This window comes from Musa acuminata, chromosome BXJ1-1 (assembly GCF_036884655.1).
Source record: "Musa acuminata AAA Group cultivar baxijiao chromosome BXJ1-1, Cavendish_Baxijiao_AAA, whole genome shotgun sequence".
Lineage (NCBI taxonomy): Eukaryota > Viridiplantae > Streptophyta > Magnoliopsida > Zingiberales > Musaceae > Musa > Musa acuminata.
The window spans coordinates 5,670,257-5,693,913 of NC_088327.1; the positions used below are offsets into that span (position 1 = coordinate 5,670,257).

General features: G+C 36.5%; 1 protein-coding gene and 1 non-coding gene across 6 annotated transcripts; one reads left to right on the top strand and one right to left on the bottom strand.

Annotated features, from left to right (window-relative positions):
* Window positions 1-2,190: 2,190 nt before the first annotated feature.
* LOC103986386 (uncharacterized protein At4g28440) lies at window positions 2,191-5,743 on the top strand. Its single transcript, XR_010492479.1, has 2 exons — window positions 2,191-2,500; window positions 5,257-5,743. It is a non-coding gene; the product is annotated as an uncharacterized protein At4g28440 (transcript).
* A 527-nt stretch (window positions 5,744-6,270) lies between these two features.
* LOC108953187 (uncharacterized) lies at window positions 6,271-23,574 on the bottom strand. Of its 5 annotated transcripts, none has more exons than XM_065132799.1 (9): window positions 22,154-23,574; window positions 19,627-19,767; window positions 17,763-19,518; window positions 16,064-16,290; window positions 14,206-15,155; window positions 11,943-13,549; window positions 11,240-11,329; window positions 6,831-11,150; window positions 6,271-6,691 (listed from the first exon to the last, which is right to left on the bottom strand). In XM_065132799.1, exons 1-6 carry the CDS (start codon window positions 23,432-23,434, stop codon window positions 12,376-12,378), a joined length of 5,529 nt encoding a protein of 1,842 aa, XP_064988871.1. In that variant the 5' UTR covers window positions 23,435-23,574; the 3' UTR covers window positions 6,271-6,691; window positions 6,831-11,150; window positions 11,240-11,329; window positions 11,943-12,375. The 5 variants fall into 5 exon arrangements, with proteins under 5 accessions (XP_064988871.1, XP_064989093.1, XP_064989035.1 ...); XM_065133021.1 differs by having other exon boundaries at window positions 6,831-6,878; window positions 10,994-11,329; XM_065132963.1 differs by lacking the exon at window positions 11,240-11,329 and having other exon boundaries at window positions 6,831-6,878.
* Between the last annotated feature and the right edge of the window lie 83 nt (window positions 23,575-23,657).

Below are 23,657 nucleotides of genomic sequence, written 5' to 3' on the forward strand. Positions count from 1 at the left end.
AGAAGATGTGAATTGATTATTATTATTATTATTAGTATGAGTAAATAGAGAAGATTATTTTTAAATAATAATAATAATTTAAATATTTTTAACTTAACTAAATATATAATTGTTTATAAATCTCATAAATGAGCCATACAATAGACCTTGTTAAGACTTTACGATTTTATTTATATTATCGTATCTTTCGTTTATATTTACAGAAAAAATCTAAATTCTTCTAAATTAAATATGAAAAATAAAACCCAAGTCTTATACTCCTATTATAATAAATCTCGATTTACTAGAATTTTTCTTCTCGATCTATGTAAATATACTAGTGACTCTTCGGTATCATATCATGTACTTTAAGACTCTAAAGTATATAGGATATTTATAGAATAATAAATCCTTTAAGTGTTTTTTTTTTCTCTTTAAGAAGAAGTTTTTATCTTCAAAGTAGTTTATTTTTTGAGCAATCTATTTTCGATTAAAAAATCCAAAAAAATTTGTCAACTCTAAAGATTCTAATAATAAGCGTTCGATTAGTTTCAAGTTGGGTATGGATTAAGCTTCAATTAGACTCTAAATTTTGGGGTTTAGTCCTGTATTAGAACTCAGATTGTGAATTGTGAATCATTCATTATATTGTACCAATTATTCATCAATCACAAAACCAATTGCTTAGTTGATTAGGGCATCATTATATGCTTCAACCAAGATGATTTAGTTGAAGAACATAACCTGTAGAATTATGTTGTAGCAAATGTTCAATTCTCTATGGGAAAGAAAGGAACATGACAGGATGTGTTTGGGGATCACAAGATTTACCCTTTGTGTTGTTTGCAATAAGATTTGTCAATGCAATTGACCTTGTTCTATGGCTGACCAGCTCTTGTAAGTGTTTCTGTGATGATCGGGTTAATTGATCTATCAACTTCGTTTGGTCTAAATTACTGACCAAAATACTTAAGCTGAAGTTGATAATAACATTCATCACAGAAATTTATCCTTATAAGTCAATCTTAATCTTGCCTACTTTCGGTGTGAAACTAATCAAGAGTGTTATAGTTTCTCTTCCCACTTCGTACATCTCATGCTTTATGAAATGATCATAGGAAAAATAAGGGATTTATTTTGATTATAATATCTCTGTAACTCAATGATGATAAAAAAAAAAAATTCGTATACTCAATCCAAATAATTGAGATATTATGGTTGTATTATTGCTGTAAACTAGATAAATGGAGAGAAGGGTATTGGCATATGAAGGTAGATGCATTTGGAACACTATGTAATATTATTAGGTAGATACTTGGTGAATACTTGATATATAATTCAATATAATGAAAAAATAAATTTAAAAATGATATCCAAAGAATAGAGGGAAAGAGATTGAGATTTAAAATATATTAATATTAGGAGAGGAGACTTGGAATGTTATAAATTGATATGCTTCTTAGATTAAAATATATAATTAAATCAAAGAGAATTCAAAGGAAATCTATATGAAATTATTAAGGAATGTAAAAAAGAACGAATCTGAGGCTAAGAAGCAATTGTTGCATCCGAATTCTAGACCTCGAATCGAACACCCAATGATATATATGTTTCTTTATTTTTTTCTATAAACATAAATGGTGAAGATGGATTTTGATCTCTTTCGAGATTTTTATTGACAACTCGTTCTTTGTTATTTATAATCTTATTTTTAAAATATTTAATATTTTAAAAATATTCCTGACATAAATATTATTTTTTTCTTTTTTTTTTTTATTTTTTTCTTTCAGTGATGAATATCATTATCCACCTATATCGAATCGAATCATCGAGTGATGTCCGTCAAATGATGTTGGATGACAAAAGGTGAGGAAGAAGGAGGAGGAAGGAAGTGGGTAGAGCTTGAGGAGGTGGAGGGGAAATAAAGCGAGCGAGGAGGTTACGAGAAAAACGAAGATAAAATTAGTAATAATAAATAATACAATTATATTTTAGCATTTTTATGATTATCAATAGCAAAAAGGGATTACAATAAAAAAGCTTCACTATCAATAGAAATAGAAAGCTTTCTAAGATATTTATTTTTCTTCATTTATATCAGGAGGGATAAAATTGGGCTTTTAAATGTTTTTTACTAAATTTACGATCTAACCAGTTGGGCGAGATAAGCACGCGAATCGAACCGAACCGAACCAGTCAATTTCGGTCAACATAAATTGAGCGGTTTCGTCTTGCTTTTGTCCGCTTTCTAGGGTTAGGGTTTCGGCAGCCATGGCGACGGAGCAGCAGAAGCAGGGAGGAGCAGGAGGCGCGAAGAGGAAGCCGGTGTTCACGAAGGTGGATCAGCTGAAGCCCGGAACCAGCGGCCACACCCTCACGGCCAAGGTGCTCACCTCCGAGACCGTCCTTCACAAGGGCCGCGCCGGTGCCGCCGCCGTCCACCTCCACCCGACCACGATCGCAGAGTGCCTCATTGGCGACGAGACGGGCACCATTCTCTTCACCGCCCGCAACGAACAGGGTTCGGTACCCTCCCTATCTATCTTTTGTTCGTCGGCAAATGCTATTTTGATCGAAGCGAGCGATTGCTCTTTTACATGCATCTATACTCTCTTAGTTGAAGTTGGACTTGATGGTTAGCTGTTCGTTTAAATGCTCTTCTTGGGTTTCTGATCCTTCTTGAGATAGTGACCATAGAAAAAAGTTAAACTTGAATCATCATAAGTTTGGAAGCATAGTGAGAAAGATGCTCTTTGAAGCAGTACATGTGATTAGGAGCATTCAAATCGAACCGGAAAATCATTATTTATTAATGATTCGAGTTTCAAGACTATATATGGTTCCAATTTGGAAGGATACTGAATCTAACTTAAGAACCCTAAAAGCTCTTTTCAATTTGGAAGTATTTGGTTAACCGGTTCGGACTGAATCTAACTTAACCCAACAAACTTAAGAACCCTAAAAGCTCTTTTCAAACTTTGACGAGTTCATCTCTCTTCCTTCGTTTCTATGGCTCTTCATCGTCGTCCCCTTCTTGTCCTTGCTCTCTTGTGAACCATATATTTTTGTCATCAATACATATCTTCATCATTAAGAAAAAAGAATTACATATGAAGTCGTTATTCCTCTAGAGTTTTTTTTTATAAAAAAATAAAAAATCACTTGTGGATAGGTCCAGTTGTTTAAAATATTTAGAATGATGTTTGTGATATAAACATTTTGAGAATGTAGGTCCAATTGAATCAAAATTCTTGTTCGATTCAATTAAACTGAATCGTTCACCGAATTGAACCGATTCATTTGATATATATATATATATATATATATATATATATATATATATATATATATATATATATGTATATGTATATGTATATATATGTGTATATATTTGTATATATATGTGTATATATTTGTATATATATGTGTATATATTTGTATATATATGTGTATATATATTTGTATATATATGTATGTATATATTTGTATATATATGTATATATATATATATGTATATTCAAATTACTTAAAATTGAAAACCAGTTAACCGAATCAGATTAATCGGTTTTGAACCAATTTGATTAGGGAGGTCTGAAATGGTTTTATTTGGAGTACATTGCTTTAACCAAACTAAATCGTTTTTTAACCTTTTTGAACAACCCTGTATGTGATCTTCCCCACACATTCAAGGTATTGACAGTGGGAAACTTCTCTATTGAATTTTTCTTAGGGTTTTCTTATTAGAAGAGAAAAAAAGACAATTTTTTCTTTGGTAGCAGTGACTTATGCAAAGATAAGGATGAGAGTACACTTGCAAGTTGTAAGGTTTGGGAAAGTAGGCGATTAAAATACATTCTAGTTCAAACATTGAAGGATGGAGTTATTTTCCCACATCTTTGGTGAACCGTCCAAAATAAAATAACAAGAAAAGGTGCAAGGTCAAATTCAGCCTCACCAATTCCCAGGAAATTAACACCTGCAAAGTTTATTCCTCCAATCAGTATCTATATTTGTCCTCTACTCTTTGAGGATTGTTTCAGCTTTTCAAATAGTTTATGAGCAGCAAAAACGTTTATCCTTATTAAAAATTTTGGAGTCTTTCATTGTACTTTATTTGGATGACATGTCTTAGAGTTCCAGCTTGACCTTGATATATCAATAACTTGATGTTTTTTACTAATAATTTCTGGTGCTTAAACATTAAATCGTTGTTTTCTTATGATAACCATCCTCTACAAAACCCACTTTTACACATCAAAAGATATGTATAGCTTGTGCAAGGAGATGAGTGTTTCCCTAGTGAACTGCTTTTCTTTTCATTGTCTTTTCCATCTAAAAGTGCACAAGAGTTGATAAGGCCATAATTCTGGATTTCTACATCATACTGTTACTTTGTGTCAGAATGCTGAATGTTCCCCTTTGCTTCTTGTCCTTTTTCCTTTTTTAACTTTTTAACATTAATGTTAAAAGTATTTAGTGTTCTTGAAACAAAGTGCATCTGGAAAAGACCTCTCTGTGTATACAAGTATGTTGGTGTGTTTAGGCATGTGCTCAAGCATGCAAATGCTTACATGGTTCCTTCATAGGCAGTAGATCTACACACAAAGAAGCCACAGTTGTCTCATGTCTTCTAAGTGCAGTAGCACCACCCTGCAGTGGATAATGGTGCACCTGCTTCATCTTTCATACCTATATGTTTTGCACAAGATCCTCAAATTATTAATTTAATTTTTGTCACATATAGGCATATATAGCATTTTGAGCCATGGATTGTTGTCAGAATTATTTCTTAGGATTTACATTTGGTCCCCTATGTTGAAAAGGCATGTGACAGTGCTGATCTTTCAGAAGGTCCAGAAATATGGCTGTAGTGAAAAATCAGTGAGGTCAGAGTAGTATGATGTTTGAAATGAACAGTATTTATCTACTAGATTCAGATATCCTTGATTTCAAGAAGCTATAATTTGTCTTGGACAGACATTATGTTGATGCTTGCATTTATGGTTGCTCTGTTATTCTGAACATACTTATGTTTCCATAACTGTAGCTTACGAAAACATGTCAGAACAGTTATTCATCATTCTTTTGCTGCCTTTAGGCAAAGTGTTCCATTGTAATTATTGTTTTCTTATTTCTGCAAAAAAAAAAAAGAGAGAGAAAAACCTAAATATGAAAATTCAATCTGCCCTTTCACTTGGCATTGGACAACCAATTATGCTGTTTGCGTTACAAAACTTGCTCTCTCAGTATTTGATGAATGATTATATTCTTTGACAGTTGATGTGATGAAACCGGGCACCACAGTCACCCTCCGCAATGCAAAGATTGATATGTTCAAGGGGTCAATGAGACTGGCCGTCGACAAGTGGGGGCGCATCGAGGTCACCGGGCCTGCTAATTTCACGGTAAAAGAGGACAACAACTTATCACGGTAAAAGAGGACAACAACTTATCCCTCATCGAGTACGAGCTGGTGAATGTGGCGGACGAGTGACGGGTGCACCCTATCAGATGGTCGGTCACATTTGACCGACCGGAGCCACCGGTTCTACGTCGTCATCCGGTGATAGATTTGAGTGTGCAGGGAGGAGGGTATGGAGGCAAGTAGTTTGAGGGAGGTAGTCAGGCCATGTAAACCTTGTAATCTGTCAGGGCTAAAGCTTTAAGATTTTCACTGGATATTATTGTCTGAGGCACAGATTTGGAACTCAGAAAACTGATTGACACTTTCACATCTTCTATCCAGATACTTCAAATTAATTTCTTGGGTTGGAGCTGGAAATGGACAGAGCCATCCAGTCAATATTTTGTGGTCTCATTATGTCATGTTTTTTTTATTTTTTATTATTATTATTTTTGACTTGTTGATGCAGCAGTGCATTGCCAACACTAGGAGTGGATGCAATTGCGCATCAGGTGGTCAAGAACTTTTAGGAGTTCTTCTCAGAGATGCAACAACAATTAATTTAAAAAAACCCTTTGTTTATACTATTTCTAAATGCAAATATACCTCTCAGAAAGAACTAACTTGTAAAAGAAAAAATAAAAAGATTGAGATGCCGCCACAGGAAGCCAGAGACCCGACCGTTGGTGCACCGCAACAATGACATTGAAATAGAAGAAAAATAAAATGAAATTGAAATAGAAGAAAAATAAAATGAAATTGAAATAGATGAAAAATAAGATGAAAAAAGGAAGAAAAGAAATGAATGTAGATCTTTCAGAACTCTGGGGGTGATTAATGTAGATCTTTCGTCACATATAATTGAGAGAAATGAATGTTCTGATCACTGCTACATAATTCCCTTGTTTGCTTAGTTTTTATACCAAACAGAACAAACATAACAACGTCCAGTCTTGTATCTCTGCATGTAGAATGCAAGAACTAGGAAGACATCTATGATGCACAACAAGAGAAGCAGGATATTCAATTCTAGGAAGACGAGAGGATAAGTTTCTAGAAAAACAGACAATCAATGTCTCCATTTGGCTATCTGAGAATCTAGAATAATATGCAACTTGCTTCTTTTCTATTGTCGGAAAAAGATTAAAAGTAATCACTCATCAAAATTTTTCTGAACATCAAACTCACGAACCAAGTCTCTCAATCGCCGTCGCTGCTGCTCTGAGGCAGAGAATGGAAGACATGGACTTCGTCAGCATCTTTTGTGAAGCCTATTCGCGAGGGAGGATTTGCTAATAGCATCTTATCCTACATTGAAACAAGAACAGAATTGCAAAAAAGTTGGATCATCTGTCATGCTACACAAACTATATCCTTACAACTTTCTTGACTAAAACTCACAAACCACAAAAAATATCCTGTAGATGTTTGCAGAGTTGATAATTACCAGGGAGCAAATGGAGGATATCCAGTATAACTTGCATCAAGAGATACTCTGAAACATGCAGAACAAGTAGCAGTTTAGGCGCCATAGAAAGTAAATCCGATGGATGTTGACCCATGCAAGGAAGATGTAGAATGTTGCATCAGGGCATCAAAAGCAGTTTAATTTTCAGGCGAAACTTGTCTTAAAAAGTCTAGATAGATCCTTTGAGTCGTTACATCCTTTGAGTTGGAATTATCACCACAATATGGGTCCACAAGCTCAAAGCGTGTATGTCAGTCGAGAATTCATGTCAACTCTTCATGTTTTTGTTGATACAGGATAAGCAATAAAAATAAGTGCGTTATTGAATATTCAAGAACAGAGACATTTAATACATGCAAATTCAACCAGAAACTTTAATGAGTAATTGGAACAACACTAGTATGGACAATTGCAAAACTGAACATTATTGACCAAGTTAAGGCTCTTTAAGACACCTCCAACTGAAACTTTCCTCCATCTTCGGTGGGATATTGGTAAATATGATACCCACACAGGTTATGATTAGTACCCAGAGAAACCTCTTTCAGATTCTTCCAAGCCTAAAACCAAAAATTTAAATACCCATCCTGTACTAGTTTTCATACACCATCAGGACAGTACCATACCAGTGCATTGGGTGGTACACAGACATGTATCACCCGATAACACTGGAAAAAAGATGCCTTCATATATTCTGATCGGACCAACAGATGACATATACCATTACTGGATCCTAGTCGGACCAATAAATACAAGCCAATACAATTTTGTAACAGACCAGTACGTAGTTTAAAGTTTAAACTATGCCTAGACCAACTAAAATATACATTATCTTTGACTTTCATGCACACACTCGAAGTTTTATGCTAGCATTTAAAGCTCCACCAATGTTTCAACACAATAATTGGTTTATGAAGACAATAGCTATCTAGATCAACTCATACCATAGTTTGCACGAAATTTCTGGACGACAATAGTATATGAATGTGAATTTATAGTTTATACCACAGACTGCATAATAGCTTTCTGTCCATATGTGATGCATGGCATCATATAGCATAAAACTTGCTTCCCTAATGTTGTTATTCCAGTTACATTTACCTCAAAATTAATGACAGCATTGTGTCTGCTTTTAGTCTGATACAAGACAAATCAACTTAAGGGCAAAAAATATACCCCTCAATTATGTTTCATCTGTATCAACATGGAATACCCGAGTCCATTCTCTATTTTCCCAGTGGCTAACTATAGCCTAATTGCTTGTACTAGATCATTCCAACTGATTTTCATGTTAACATGAACCACTGTGCTAATTTGTGTCATGTTCTGTGGATCCTATACTAGAACATAGAATTTTTCAGATACCACTATTTGGTTGTTATTTTTCAATCCTTCCTTGGTCATAAAGCCAAAGACTTACACTAGAGACCAATGTGTCTTTAATTCATGGACCATAGGTTAATTACAATACCCCAATTTCAAATGTCAGCTAAGAATTGTGATCAATGGCTCCTAACGAGATGATAAATTAGGACAACTGTAGAAAGGAATCAGGTAACTAAATTTCCACAAATCAAAAATAGGATAAAAACCTCAATAATCTTTATAAATTAGGATAAAAACGACAACATCATGTTGTTATGAAACTTTTAATAACATCAATTTGGGTTTGAATCATCTTTTAAAAATAACGAATATGATACCAATGAGCTCCAGTAATATTTGGGATCTGTAAGGACATGTGGAAATGAAAAATGTTGGTGTTTGGCTAACTAACAAGAATCATAATAAAATTCATTAATGTTCAAGCCTTGAAATAATAAAAATTACATGTTTTTTAACAAAAAAGATGAATGTGAGGTACATGTACTGAAGTCAAATTTAGAATAATGGTAAATAGTTACAATCATTACTATTACTTAATTCAAGATAGTAGGGCCTTCTTTTTACTTGGAAAGCCCAATTGTCCTCCCCATAACTTGATCTTGAAAATTACAATGAGATGGAAAAAGTTACAGTATATTTTAAATCTCTAATAATTTAAATCCCAAAGGCTTATTGACAGGCAAGGTACATGCAACACAGATTTTAAAGAAAGGGTATCCGTGCAACTGTCTTAGCTACTTTAATTTTTCAATTAAAGTACCATCCAGCTACTTTAATTTTTTTATTTCCAAAACATTAGCTATAAGATATAAAATGGTTAGATGAGTTAGTCATATGGTTAGTGGCTACTAAATCAATCACCCAAGATCCACACCAATAATCTTTCAAGGCATTTAGAATATGAGATGTATAATATTTACCTGAAAACTCTAAAGCTTCTTAATCTGTTGTTTATTTAGTCCCCCAATCTCAGAGTTATTAGAAACCAAGCTTCCATACATAGAAGTATCTTCAGAGTCTCAGACTAAGCGTAGTTTGCTTGACATTGTTGTCCATATTCCATACTGCTGTTGAATTCCTTCTTATTGTTTTTTTGTGTAACTTCTGACATGTCTCTTTGTTATGTCTCAATTTCTTACAGTAAGCATACCAAAGGCCACTTTGTTGTTTGGTGTTATAGATGTCTCTCCTTTCTCAGGAACCATGTTAGAGCTCAAACCACTTAAGATCTCAAATGGCTCTTGATTGTAGCAAGTGCAGACCTTTCAGTTGCTGGATTGTTTAGCAATTAGTATTATATACCTTTTTCCTTGCTCCAGCTCTAATGATAGAGAAGGCTCTAACTAGGGAAAACAGGTCTTTCACAAGTACTACTAAAATATGCACATAGATTATATTCTATGTTGAATCCAACCAAGAATTCAGAAAACCTCTTTCAAGCTTCAACAATCATTGGTAGTATAGTAGCATCTTTGCTACAGTTCATCTTTAACATTTTGATAATAATTGAATTCAAGCTGAAAAAGAGGTCTTTTCCAAGTACTTAAATATGCACGTAGATTATATTCTATGTTAAATCCAACCAAGAATTTGGAAAACCTCTTTTAAGTTTCAACAATCATTAGTAATATAGCAGCATCTTTGCTACAGTTCATCTTAACATTTTGTAATAATTGAATTCAATCCATGATCCTTTCACACCATTATAGTACTGAAATGCAGATAAAGAATATTACGTTGTGGCATGAAAGTTGCCCTCCCTCTTCCTCTACCTTCCTCGCCGACCTCGCCCGTAGCCCCCTCCACCAAGGTTGATGATAGGGACGATGGAGACGATGACCGGAGGGAAGGGGGCTCACGTGCCCTCGCCTGCAGCCCCTCTGCCAAGGTGACAGCGAGGATGACAGTAGCGGGGCAGGGACAACAGGAGGTGGGGGTGGGAATAATGGGGCGAAGATGGGGGCAGTGGGGCGGACGCATAGGTGGCCAAGGGCCTGGGTGGAGGCATAGGCATAGATGACCAGGGGCGAAGGCGGTGATCGATAATGTGAAGGCAAAGGCAAAATCATCTTTTAGGGAAAAAAAGGACATTCTATGAGAATTTTTGAAAAAGGGAGCACTATCTGGGAATTTCTCCAAATAAGGGGTTTTTTCGAGAAATTACCCTATGAAGTTCTCTAGTGAACAGTTGATGCATGATTTCTTTAAAGGTTGAATCAGAAGTGGTTTGGGTTGAATAGGACATGAGAAAGAAAGATTTTTGGGGTAATGAAGAAACAATCAAAAGCTTTTGGCCATCTATGAGATAGGCATTGATACCATGTAGAAAGAAACTCTTCTTCACTCATTTGACTATAAGAAGGTTACAAAATTTATAGAGCACATTTGCATAAATGGGGACACTAACTCATACAATTTCAGGAGACTAATCTCGTCAAAATCGAAAAAGTTATTCCCACAATAAGGATACTAAAAAAAGAAAAATCATAAAAAAAAATTATAAATTAGGAATATGTTTACAAGGAAATAAACAAAATAGAAAGTATTTTAAAATCAGTCAACAACATCCAATAACTCACTTAAAATCTAAGAGTTATGTATGAGCTTCTTAGAAGTTATAAAGAAGCACAATTGAAGTACTGAACTGTATGACTTGCATGACTTAACTCATATTAAAGTCTCGCTATTTTGCTAATAGCGGATCTTGCTGTCATAGTCTATGATCTAAGTGGTCAGGTTCAAGTTGCAAAACTAACCTCTTTGCTTGCAGGCAAGAGCTATGTACATTGACCATTCCCAAATCCCATGTCCAAGGGAACCTTGTGCACTTTGACACCCCATTAAGCTAGTCATCTCAACCTAAATGAGACACCTGAACTTGGAATTTTCATGATATGAAGCTAGAAACTACCCCTACATGAAATCAGAACCACAAGATCAGGGCTATATGAAGTACTCTCTGTAAGTTTCAAAGACTTGCTGGCATCTAAAGATTAACCAACCAGCAGAAGCCCCCCCCTTGCGAAGCCATGAATATGGAAATTGCAATATTGAACATCCTCAAAGCACTTAATTTCATATTCAACAGCATCCTATGGAAATTGAGGAAGCCACAAAAGACCAGAAAAAAAAGGAAAACATATATTTAATAACTCATTTGAACATAATCACTTGAAAAATGCAGCTAATGACCACAATAAACCACAAATAAAAGAATCACATGTAATAATACTCCAGAATAGGCCAAGCAAGCATTCACTGGCAATAGAAGTGTCATAAACAGCCAAAATGGATTTTTGTTCTTTACGAAAGATATCTAATGCAGCAAGTAAATTGTGAAATATAACTAGCATTGCAACCTCATATAAGTGTTTTTTCATCATATTATTAATCTCCAAGCCTTATTTTCATATGTGACCACCTGCTGAAGTCTAAACCAAGAAAGCTCTATCGGAGATCCCAGTAGAATTCTATAGCCTGCTGCTAACCCATGTTAAACCTTTTAACAAATTATAATAAATATGGAAAAATGCATTATGAAAGTCTTTTTCGTAAACATAAAAGGACAGAAGCTGGATAGAAGCATTTAAACTCAGAAACCTGGGAATTCATGCCATAAGAGAAATGACAAGCATGACATAATCAGTGCAATCATCTCATCTTAGTAGAGTGCAAGGAACAAAGTAGCTAGTGTTTTAAGCATACCTGCAGTTCATGACCTGGTCTAGTTGCAATGTTGTATAATCTGGTGTTCCACAAAATTTCTGCAGAACAGTAAGCATTTTACTGTCGTCCAGCATGGACATAAATGATTATAGCAAGCATTATGGAAGTGTCTATGTTTGTATTATGTTGATGAGCAGGTTGCGAGCAATCGAAAAAGTTCGTCATATTCTTGGATCTCCACCTCATAATCCAATTTTTGAAAAAGATAGTGTTTGAAAGATCTCGAAAAAGGATACATCGCTATCCATACCTAAATGTTTTCAAAGAACTAATTCCATATAAAAAATAACAAACCACGATGTTCCTGTAAAGGGTCAAGCAGGATTTGAACGGAGAAAATTTGTGCATCTGTGCAGTTACATTGATGCAGGAGAAACAGAGAATTGATTTCAATCAACACAACTGCATGATATCAATCCAAATGTTGCTTATTCAGTAAAATCATTTGTACTATGGAAGAAAGGCATAGCTTATCAAATCTACAATGGAGGGCGGCTCCTATTTGGGGATCTGCAGGCATCAATACACCATCTTTAAGAAAAAACTTCAAAACTGGTGCAAGGGAATCACTCTCATAATCAGTTGTCCCAGTCTCATTCTTGTTTCTTAAGTGGTAAACACATTCTGCATGTACACTTTCAACTTCAGAAGAAGAGCAATGGCCAGGTACCTTCTGAAGTTGTTTATCACTGTGTTTCTCACAGGCACAATGTTCAGACTGCATTCTGACATATTGTTCTCTTCCAAAGCTTTCTTCATTACCATGACTACTTGGAGAACAAAAGCATTGCCTAATTGTTGCTACGATATTCAAGGAACATGAAGCAAGAATATCATGAATATCATCAATCCTTGAACAATGACCACAAGACCTCCAGGAATCAGAGAGAATCCCGCGAACCAACACAAACAAAGTTTGCAGGCAACGGCAACAACAGCAGTAAAGACACGAAATACCAGAAACAGTTGAAAGACTGCTACTACTTCCATGTGCGAAGTTAGTTGCTGTAGCCAGTTCATCAGTAACAAACCCAGCATTGTTCGAAGAAAGAACATTTACCGAATCATTGCAAGGATTTGAAAATCTTGTGGAGTAAGAGGTTGTATCCTTCACTACGCTGTCATCATTATAGATATTAGTCACTGAAGGAAGATTGCTTTCTGTCTTTTCCAAGCCACTAGATTGATCCTTGGTTTCTGGACTTTTCACAATTGGACTCTCAAATCTGCTCATTCCGTTTCCACTTGGTAGTGCACCTGCAGCTTCAGAACTTTGATATAATCCAGATGGACAAGGAGCAGATGGGAAAAGCTCACCTTTTTCTAAGACACAAACATCAGAAGTAGACACTGACTGAGATGCCAGTCCTTGGATCAAATTATTGTCTTCACCATCATTCACAAATTCATCAGGATTTCCTCTGGCTAACATGTCTTGAAGTTCATTGCAGCCCTTTTCAGGAACAATTGGCACACTTGATCTATTTCCAAGAATGTAGTTTTCATTAAGGCCAATATCCATTGCTGCATCCCCTAAAATTGTTGGCTTAGCATTTGGTGCTGTTCTATGACTCTCCGCTGGTAAACTGTAAGAGAAGAGAAAATAAAAGAGGAGGAAAAAGAACAGAGAAATGAAGCTCATCCTACAGATGAAACCCAAAACTTAAACTGCTTAACAGTTTTATAATACAGAAGCTCAAGAGAAAGAGAAGATAGAAGTTTTATTACAGTTTTATAATTAAATAACAAACTCAAGGGAAGATAGAACTTCTGGAGGTAGCCAAGTACAGCTTAAAGTATTAATAACTAAGGAAGCAAGTTCTCTGGTACCCAATAGTAGAATTAAGAAAAATATATCACAAGAATCTGGATACGAAACATAGTTATGAAACCATATAATAGAAACAGATACAACTTTAGGGCCAGATCAAATATGACAGCATGAAGATACCACAGTTATTTCAATATCTTAAGCTTGGAGATTATCAACTCAGTATCTTATATTATACAGAATAACTAAGAGATAGATGAAGACAATAAGGAATCCCCCAAATGAGTGTACCAGTGCATACCACCTAATACATGCTCTGGCCCCTGATTCAGCATAGAATGACCTTCTATAATAATGATTACCAAAATGAAGACAGATAGTTGGGACAGGCATGAAATTGGCATCCAATTACGAGGGTACTGAAGATTAAATAGAATGCTAGACTGGAGACCTCAGTGACAAAAAAATTACCTGCGGAACGTGTAAGCCCAACTATTAACAACATCCTCAAGGTAAGCCACCTGTGAGAGAATACGAAGGTAACGGAATGTGTCTTTCCTGCCTGAAATCCTAGCACGAATCTGTCCAACTAAGAGCTCTAAAACCTTTCTAACCTCAAATGACACTTCTCTGACTGATGTGTAAATACCACGGTAAGCCAATAAGCCTACTGCTATTAAGCCTCTTACTGTACCAGAGAGTTCCCTATCTTTAGGATTGCTATTTACTCCAGTAACTACTTTTTCAGGTGAGCTGCAAGTATTCATCACACAAGAATTAAATGGCCAACGCTTCCAAGGACCATTTACATCTGCACAAGGTCCTTCTTTCAGTTTTGAGGTTACCCAACAAAGCTCTGCAAAATGAGGGCTTCGTAAAATTTGGTAGCCAAATGTTGCAATTGACAACACGGAACCACCCTTCACGCCTTTATGAAGAGTTTTTGGAATCGAATCTTGATGACTATGGTGCTGATTGCCAATTTCGTCATGACCTCTTAAAGTAGATGGCAGGGGCCACACCTGATCGCCAGCTACATGTTGCTGATCTTGGTCTCCAACTCCTGAAGCTTTCTGATTAGGATCCATTTGCTTGTTAGTGACTAAAGTTGCTTGTCTCTCACAGTGTGTTTGAGGTTCTGAATGAGCTTCCATGGTTTGAAAGGTTTCATTCACATCATGAGAATTGACCAAATGAGTATGGTGATGAATCAACTGAATATAATGCTGAACCAAATCCTCTGATAATTTTGAAGCACATGAACTAATTAGCAGATCATGGTTAAATTTTCCATCTACATCAACTGAGAATCGTGGTACAGTGTGCTCGAGAGGAATTGAACCAGCATCATCTGGCACATAATTTGTGAAGAATTTCTTTATTCCAACTGGAAGACTATGAATTTGCATTTCACAAGTGGCCTGTTGAATAAAGACCATAGATTACAAAAGATGGAGTATAGTTTTACAAAGGAAAACAAGCACAAAGAGAGAGCTATAGCGAATATAATGGTTAGCCACACTTTTGCATCTTAAACCATCTTCACGAAACAAGCATGGCATTGATGAAAAATATTAATATATCTACTGAGAAGGGACCTTCTTAAACAATTGCAGAAACCATAAACTTCAGAATATGTAAAATGCTATATAAGACAAACAAAAATTGCAGCCCAAAAAATTCATCAATTAGATACAAATATGAATTATATTGAAGATTTGAAGTCATTAACAATTATTTCTCCTTTTAAGAACCAAGATGAGATGTACAACTTACATCAACTAGTGACTAAGCAGAGGCTATCCAGCCTAGCTACTGATTAATATGATCCAAAATACACATTGTCATTCAGAATACACTAAAGAATTTCATATAAGACAAAGATCTTATCTGTCACTGACTTTATCATGTTGAGAAATAAAACGAAGTCAGCATTTGTAATTGGCAAGTAGAAAATAAAAAGCCTTAAACAGCAGCAGTCTACCATAAGTTCACATTATAAATGAGTTTTAAAAAGTTAGTGCTTATATTTCAGATATATAAAGAAAAGATCACAAGCAATAATGGAACAATTATTCTGATGAATAAAGAGAACTATGGGTCTGAAGCCCATCAAAAATAGATACTATAAAGAACCTCGAAGAGAAAAAACATTAAGTTGCTTGAATGTAGGAAGATTTAATACCTTTATAGAAACAGAGAGACAACAAATAGGTTTTTTTAAGAAAATAAGCTAAGATACAAAAGCCTTGAAAGGCTCTAAAATTTGAACAACTAAAGAAAAACAATTCAGACTAAGTAAGCAACTTACACCATATCTCAATCTTACCATAATGATTAAAGATGCAGGTGCTGTCACAGAATCCACCTGCTCAACAAAAAGATTCCAAGCTTCTGAAGCAATTCTTATCACGTCATTTACCACAGACACAGCGGATAATTTGCAGGTCTCTGGGCCAGAATCATTATACTCGGGCTCCTTCCTGAGAGTTTCAATTGCCCACAGATCAATCCTAGGCATATAGATCATGCATCTTCCTCTCTTCATGCATTTCACTGTTCAAGAATATATGTCAGTTAATTGGTGTTCAAAAATTGGTTGGTGAGAAATCACAAGATCAGTAGATAAATACAACACACGCACTACAACAACAAAAACAAAATCATAAGTCCCGCCTATTGGGTTGGCTACATGGATCTTTTACTGCCATTGAGATCTATAAAAAATCATATGTTTAGAGTACTTAGATCTTTATTTATAGCTTAGAGTACTTATATCTTTTGTCGTCATTAAGTTTAGAGTACTTAGATCTTTATTTATAGTTTCTATTATAGTTTTTTATATCTTCCTCTATCTCTCCTCATACCATCAATATTAATCATTTCATCTCTTCTGACTATCACATCCGAAGGACTTCTAAGCACATGCCCATACTATTTTAAATAATTTTCTCTCATCTTATCCTCCATTGAAGCGATACCTAGTTGTTCACGAATAAAAATATATTTTGTCTCATCTTTCCTATTAAACTCCACACATCCATCTCAGCATTCTCATCTCGGCAGCACAAACTTTTTATATATGTTGTTTTTTAACTGTCCAACACTCTGATCCATAAAACATTATTGGTCTCACAACTATCTTATTGGTCAATCCAACTTAACTATATTCTTCTGTCTATTCCTAGAATTACTAAAATTATATATCATATATTTAGTTTTAATCCTACTTAATCTAAAACATTTAGTTTCTAAGAATTACCTCCACAACTCAAGTTTATAATAAATTCCACTTAGGCTCTCATCAACTAAGACAATATCATCAAATACAACACACACACTATCAACAGAAAAAGAAAGACATGTCAAATGTAATATGGGAGATCATGAGCTGAAAGAGGGCTCCATTACAAAAACAGTGTATATTCAAATTTCAAATGCAAATTATAGTGCACAAAAGCACCAGAGAACATCCACTATGCAAGAGTTATGTTATAAATTAATTATCTACCAAGATATGGACAGGGTGAACATGGAGGATATGGAATAAAAGGTAAATGATGCTACATAATTGTTAAGACCGGGCCATGGGATTCTAATATGATACTCCAGTGTGGGTATCCCCAATGCAATAAGCAGGTATAGGATATTGCAGCAGGTCCACAAGCATTCCATGTGCAAAAGCATGGTGGTAAAAAATTTAAAAATAACAAATGTGGAAACACCTTTCAACCTGGTGTGGAAGCCAGATCTCCATGAAACAGAAGCAGGTATCAAATGATAGTTAGTAGATTCTTGCTAAAGTTTGGTTAATGTGTTGCATGCAGAACTTAAGCAATTAAAATGCAATTTGAAAAGAACAGATCAACAAAACAAAAGACATTGCTTAACCAAAATAAGCAAGAAGTTCACATGTTATCCTGTTCTGAACGACCTCAGAAATGGATAATGTCCATCCCTATGCCTTTCAAGCTAAGCACCTCTACCAACTTTAATTTTATAACAAAAAAAGAAAATAAAAAACATACAGAGTATCTGTGTCAATCCATGAATGATATCTCCATGTCCTTCCTGTGACATGGTCGCCAAATTAACCTTCTGAATTTCTAAATGGCCTGAGAAGCCATGAAGGAGACAGCTGGCTAGATGTTGCTGGCCAGACCTGGGTGTTCCAGCAATTAAAGCTCGGAACCCTGATGATTGTCCTAATTCAACAAGCTTTATTTTTGACTTACTAGGATCAGAAAATTCAGACAGTTTCGATCTATATGAATCAAACTTTTCAAAGTCAAAATTGACATCATCCAGCATATAAGAATGATCATATCCTGATCTAGCAGTTACAAGGCCATAGTGACAAAGAGTTCTCTCTATCTCATTTGCAACAGATGGTTGGTTAATCAAAGAATCAAAATGAGACCACCAAAAGCCAATGTGAAGTCTTTTCTGTTCAAGTGCTGCAGTAATGACACTCTTAAGAGACTCTGATGCCTTCAGAATTGCAGGAGGTAACCAGAGCCGTTCATCAATGTAAAACGAAATCAGGAGTTTTGACAGTGGCTTGAGAAGACATGGAATGAGATGAGAGTGAAGAGGTGAAGTGACTACATCATTTGCTGCCATTCCTGCTTCTCTACGTGAACACGGGGGAGGAGCAGCTGCAAGAGCTGTCAACCAGTCCCTTTCCTCAACCATAAACAAAGGCAGGGAAGGAAGTTTACCGCCACCAAACCCTTTTTCAGCAGAAGATAACAGTGCTTGCAGTGCACAATTCCTCTTCAAGGCATTCATTGCTGCTTGGGTACAAAGTGCCTGCAGATCAGCTCCAGCATAACCAGCGGTTTGGTTTGCAATCCATGAAAGAAGAGGTCCAGATACAGGATTCGACCAACTCTTTGTGTGAAGTGATAAAATAGCAGATCTATCCTTCAGTTTGGGAAGCGGGAAGTATATTTCCCGGTCAAATCTACCTGGTCTCCTCAGAGCAGGATCAACAGCATCCGGACGATTAGTAGCACCTATTACAATCACTGAACCTCGAGATTTCAAACCATCAAGCAAGGAGAGTAAAGTAGATACAACCGAATTATGTGTTTGATCTTGATGCCTAGAGCGGCATGGGGCTAAACCATCAATCTCATCAAAAAAGATTATAGAAGGCTGACATCTCTCTGCTACCTGAAAAAGAAGTCTTAATTGTCTCTCTGCATCACCAACATACTTTCCCAAACAATCAGCACCCTTGCGAGCAAAGTAAGCAATTCTTTTATCCCCACGAGAGCATGCACCAATCAATGCTCTCACAACCAGTGTTTTACCAGTACCAGGGTAACCATGCAATAGAACACCCCTAGGAGGTGTAAGGCCCAAACTATTGAAGATTTCAGGATACAAAAGAGGTAATATCACTACTTCTTTCAAGCAATTGATGACATCTTGCAGACCAGCAACAGACTCCCAGCCTTGAAAATTTTTTTCATTTTCAGAACCCCCAATATATATAGGTGCAATTCTTAAGAGATCTCTATGAAGCCTCTTGCCTTCTCGCTTCAAAAACTCTTCATCTTCTCCGCAGTTCTCTAACCATTTCTCTTCAGCTTCTAAGTCCTTTCTCCATGCATCATGTGAAAGTTTTCTCATTTCTAGCTTTAGCTTCTTAGTTTTCATTTTCTTAACTTGTTGAGCATATTCAGCTCCTTGAGGTTGGAATAGATGCCTATGATCATAGCATGCTATGAGAAACTTGCGATGATCAAATACACAACCATCTGCCCGACTGCAAGGCTGCAAAAAGAAAAAATGACATATAAATAGAAAACTGGAGGAGCATAAATAAAATATAGGGGGGTTGAAGACTAAAAAATTATCCTATATAAAGGGAATGACTGTAACCAGATGATAAGTTTTAGGGCATCGATCAACACGGCAACCAATGGTTGCTCCAGGTCTCCCACAGCGACTGCACTTTAATGCTTTTCCCCTACATAGTGCAGCTCTAACATTTTTCAGGCAGCCCAAGCCAGCAAAATAAACCTGGAATAACAACCATGAATATAGTAAAAATAAGGATGCTATTTATGACAAGATCATCATGAAGATCTACATAGAAGCAAATGAATGAAGCATCTGGAACTACCAGGATATTGGCTCTTCTGGTATTAGGATATATATTCATATAAATATGCAGTATCCCATAATTCAAATAAGAAAAAAAGGCAGATTCATGAAAATATCAGGGAAACATTGTCAGATATCAAATATGCTCATACATGAAGGAAATTACCAGAAAACCTAGTGCACGAGGCTCCTGCCAATATGAGGTCTAGGTGAGCTCAATGTATGCAGCCTTAGAAGTTATTTCCAAGACATGAAGAAAATTATGGAAACATGAAATGATTGCATCCCATATGCCACTATATCACAATAATAGTCTTCATTTCTCCAAGGCATGCCATCAACCTACAAGCCGGACCTGCAGATGATGATCCTAAATTTTTTTTAACTTAACATACATTGAAGCCTGGTGGGGGAACGAAAAGAAATAATTTCATAATGCCAAATCTCCAGATTAAAAGCACTAATTCTGCAGTGCTGCTGATGGTCCATTGCACCTAAAGTTGGGTACCCAGATAGATAACTTTTCACATAATTTCTGATGTCAAAACATTTCAACAAAAGAAACCAGAAGTATTCAAGAATAACATCAATAAGAAACTCAGACATCAAATTAAAATCGTCAAATATAAAGAACCATCAAATTATATTAGATAGGCACAGTCCCTATAGGCCATAAAAAGGAAAGAAGGAAGCATATTAAAGAAACAAAATCTGAAGGACACGAAAAAATGAAATCCCTGTTCCTTGGTCTAAAACAGTTGCAAATACATCAACCTTTATTATCAATCATTTTCATATTTTATTTTCAGCATAAATACCTAGGAAATCCTTCCAAATGGCCGATGTCTGCAAATTGATCATACAAATCAAATATTTTACAAATGATTGGACATGAAAAAAAAACTAAATGCAGGCCTTGATTTAAGTTGAAAAAATCATTCTACGTTTATCTTTACTTGAACATCTTTGACTGAAAAGAAACTGAAGTTGGCTCTGAACAAAAGATAAAGTTCAGAAAGGTTCACTTGAGCCAATCACTTTCCCTCAAAAGGAAGATTGAGCTCATCATCTGTTGAATTAATGGTCACAGGACAAACCAATCCTAAAATCCAAATAGGAGAAGAAATAAATAAAAATTATTCTTAAATTGTTGCCCTCTAAAAGTAAGGCAGTGTATTGTGCATGTAAACTGCTGTCATGCTCCAGAATAATTTTAAGTGCATTTTAATTAAAGATAACTGTAAACTCCTGAAGTCAATTTTGAAAATAGTACAATATTGGTGTGGTTAGCAAATGAAATCAAGCATAGCATGGAAGACATATGGATCCTATCCATACTAGCACCCCCTATGGCTGAAATGAAAACCTTTGGAGCTGAATCAAGTCAGAAATTCTAAAGTTTTATGGTAAGATAAATACAGAAAGGTTCATGTATGAGACTATAGTCTCCTATAGTTTAAGAAAGACATCAACATGTAGAATATTAAACAAAATATACTTGCTACCAAAATTCCAGAGGTGCTTCCTCTTAATATTATATGCAAGAAATGAACATGTCTGGGATGACATGTCATCGCATACAAAGACACAAAAAGACCAATGAAATGAGGGTAGCATTCCGTCAATTATTAACTTCTTAAAAAATGTGGAATTTTATAAAGATTCAAAGAAGATACATATTTTATACTACAAACTTCCACTAAGAACAGGGTTGTTTGACTCTAGAAAGGTCCAACGACTGAAAAGGTATACGAAATGAGATGGTGGAAAGCAGCACAATGTTTATGAACATTGTGCTTTCAGTTAGGAAAGCACTTCCTAACTGAAGACAAATTAAGAAAAAGCGAGCAAACAAACAGAAATTGCAAGATTTCTCTAAATTGTGTAAGGCCCACAATGTTCCTAAATAAAAAGAAGTGGACAACTAAAGTACAAGCCTAGCTAAATCCAGACATGAAAGATAAGAGAAAGCCTCAAGACCATGTCAGCATTAGCTACAAGCTACCTGAGTTTTGACCTAGATTAGTTCGCCCCTGGAACAAACACTAGCATAAAAAAAAAAAACCATTAACAGTCTAATACTCATCCCTAGTCATTTGTCTAACTGAGCAGAATCAGAATCTTAGACTGAGTTGTTGTTATTGGAAACTAGAAGTGTTTGACAAATGGATCAATAAAACAAATAAATTAGACTTTATAATAAGGACAACATAAATCTGGTAATTAAGAAACAACTATGTCAACAATCACCGATTAAATTACAAAATAATAAAAGGAACAATAGCTTGACACATGCAATTACCTCTGGACTCCAAACAGCACAATGTTGATGAACCCAAATACGAGGAATGCCAAACCGATCATTAATGGGACCCAAGAGCCTACCAAGCCATCCAGGCTCATCACCAAACCCATCCCATACGTCATAGTTTGGTTCCTCCGAAGCTGAAGATCCTTCATAAGCCTCATTATCACTCCCTGATGACTCATGAACAAGTCTCTTAGGTGGCCTTCCATCAGTCCCACCCCCGCACAGCCCACACCTCCGGCCCTCCTTAACATGCTTCCTTGCAATCTTATCATCAAAAATGGGTGGCTTCGGTTTATCTTCCTTTAAGATGTCTTCACTCTTTACAGGTTTGTCATCAACATGTTCACTTAATGAGGTAGCTAAACAATTTCCAGGATCAACATCATCCAGCTGCAGATTTGGGATTGCAGTTCCTTCTTCGGACTGCTCGAGATCTTCTTTATCAGCCACATCTGTACGGTCTGCATTTTCTTTACCCTCCTCGGATGGTAAAGGAGCTACAATTTCCTGGTTTGGTTCACTAAATACTGGCGAATCTGTGACAATTTTAGATTCCTCTCCATGAGAGGCTTTGTCACGACTATCTTCATGATCATTTGAAGACAAAACCTCACCTTGATATCCAGTTTCTTCAGCGATCACACTGACTTCGTCGCCAAAACCCCTTCTTCGGCCCCTCCTACTGGATCGAATTGCCTGTGAACTAAGTACACTCCCACTTGTCACTGGCTTCACTGACTCCTTTTCTTTCCTCGTAGCGACCTCTTCAAAAGAGCGTGATTTTCCCTTTCTTTTTCCAACCCTAGATCGCAGTCGTGATCTCCAATCTTCTGCTTCCTCTTCCGACATTTTAATTTCTTGAGTAGGAGAACCATCTTTTTCCTGCAACGAAACCGGATTTCCCTCTTCTAGATCATCTCCATCATCCCTTCTCTTCCGCCTCTTCTTCTTCCTCCTGCGACCACCACCAACACCAGAGCCGGACCGTATTGGGGAATCCCGGAGCCTACGCTTCTTCCTCCGGCGCGCGGGGGCAGGGGACGAGTCGAGGAAGGCCGGGGCCCGGCGGACGCGGGAGCTGCGGCGGATGAGGGCGCGGTCGTCGCCGGGCGATTGCGGACCCGCGGGGGTAGCAGGGCCAGGAGCGTCGCAAATTGAGTCCAGCCTCTTCTGCTTCTTCTTGGCGCGGGATCCCTTCGACCGGCTCCTCCGCCGTTTACCCCCGCGGATCAGCGAAGAGCCCGGTGCGGCCGCGTGCTGAGACAACGGCATCGAGAGAAGAGCTGGGCGAGGGAGAGAGAAAACGGAGAGATTAGCTTTCTATTGTCGCAGCGAAGACGACGAGGAAGGAGAAGACGAGGGTTTCCTTGTGCTCCAGTGGGTCGCTCGCCGCATAAAGCTTCGAGGAAGGAAATGCGATTAGACCCGAGTTCTCTGAAACAGAAAACATAAATTCATTAACACTTATTTTTTATTCTTGTTTCTAAAAACACTT

Bases quoted from the DNA above. Each gene is read 5' to 3' on its own strand.
- LOC108953187 (XM_065132963.1), bottom strand. From the start codon at position 23,434: ATGCCGTTGTCTCAGCACGCGGCCGCACCGGGCTCTTCGCTGATCCGC. The intron at 19,768-22,153 runs GTAATTGCATGT...TTGTTATTCCAG, and splicing joins GTGCTGTTTGGAGTCCAGAG to GTTTATTTTGCTGGCTTGGG. The intron at 16,291-17,762 runs GTATGTTTTTTA...ATTCTTGAACAG, and splicing joins TGGATTGACACAGATACTCT to TGAAATGCATGAAGAGAGGA.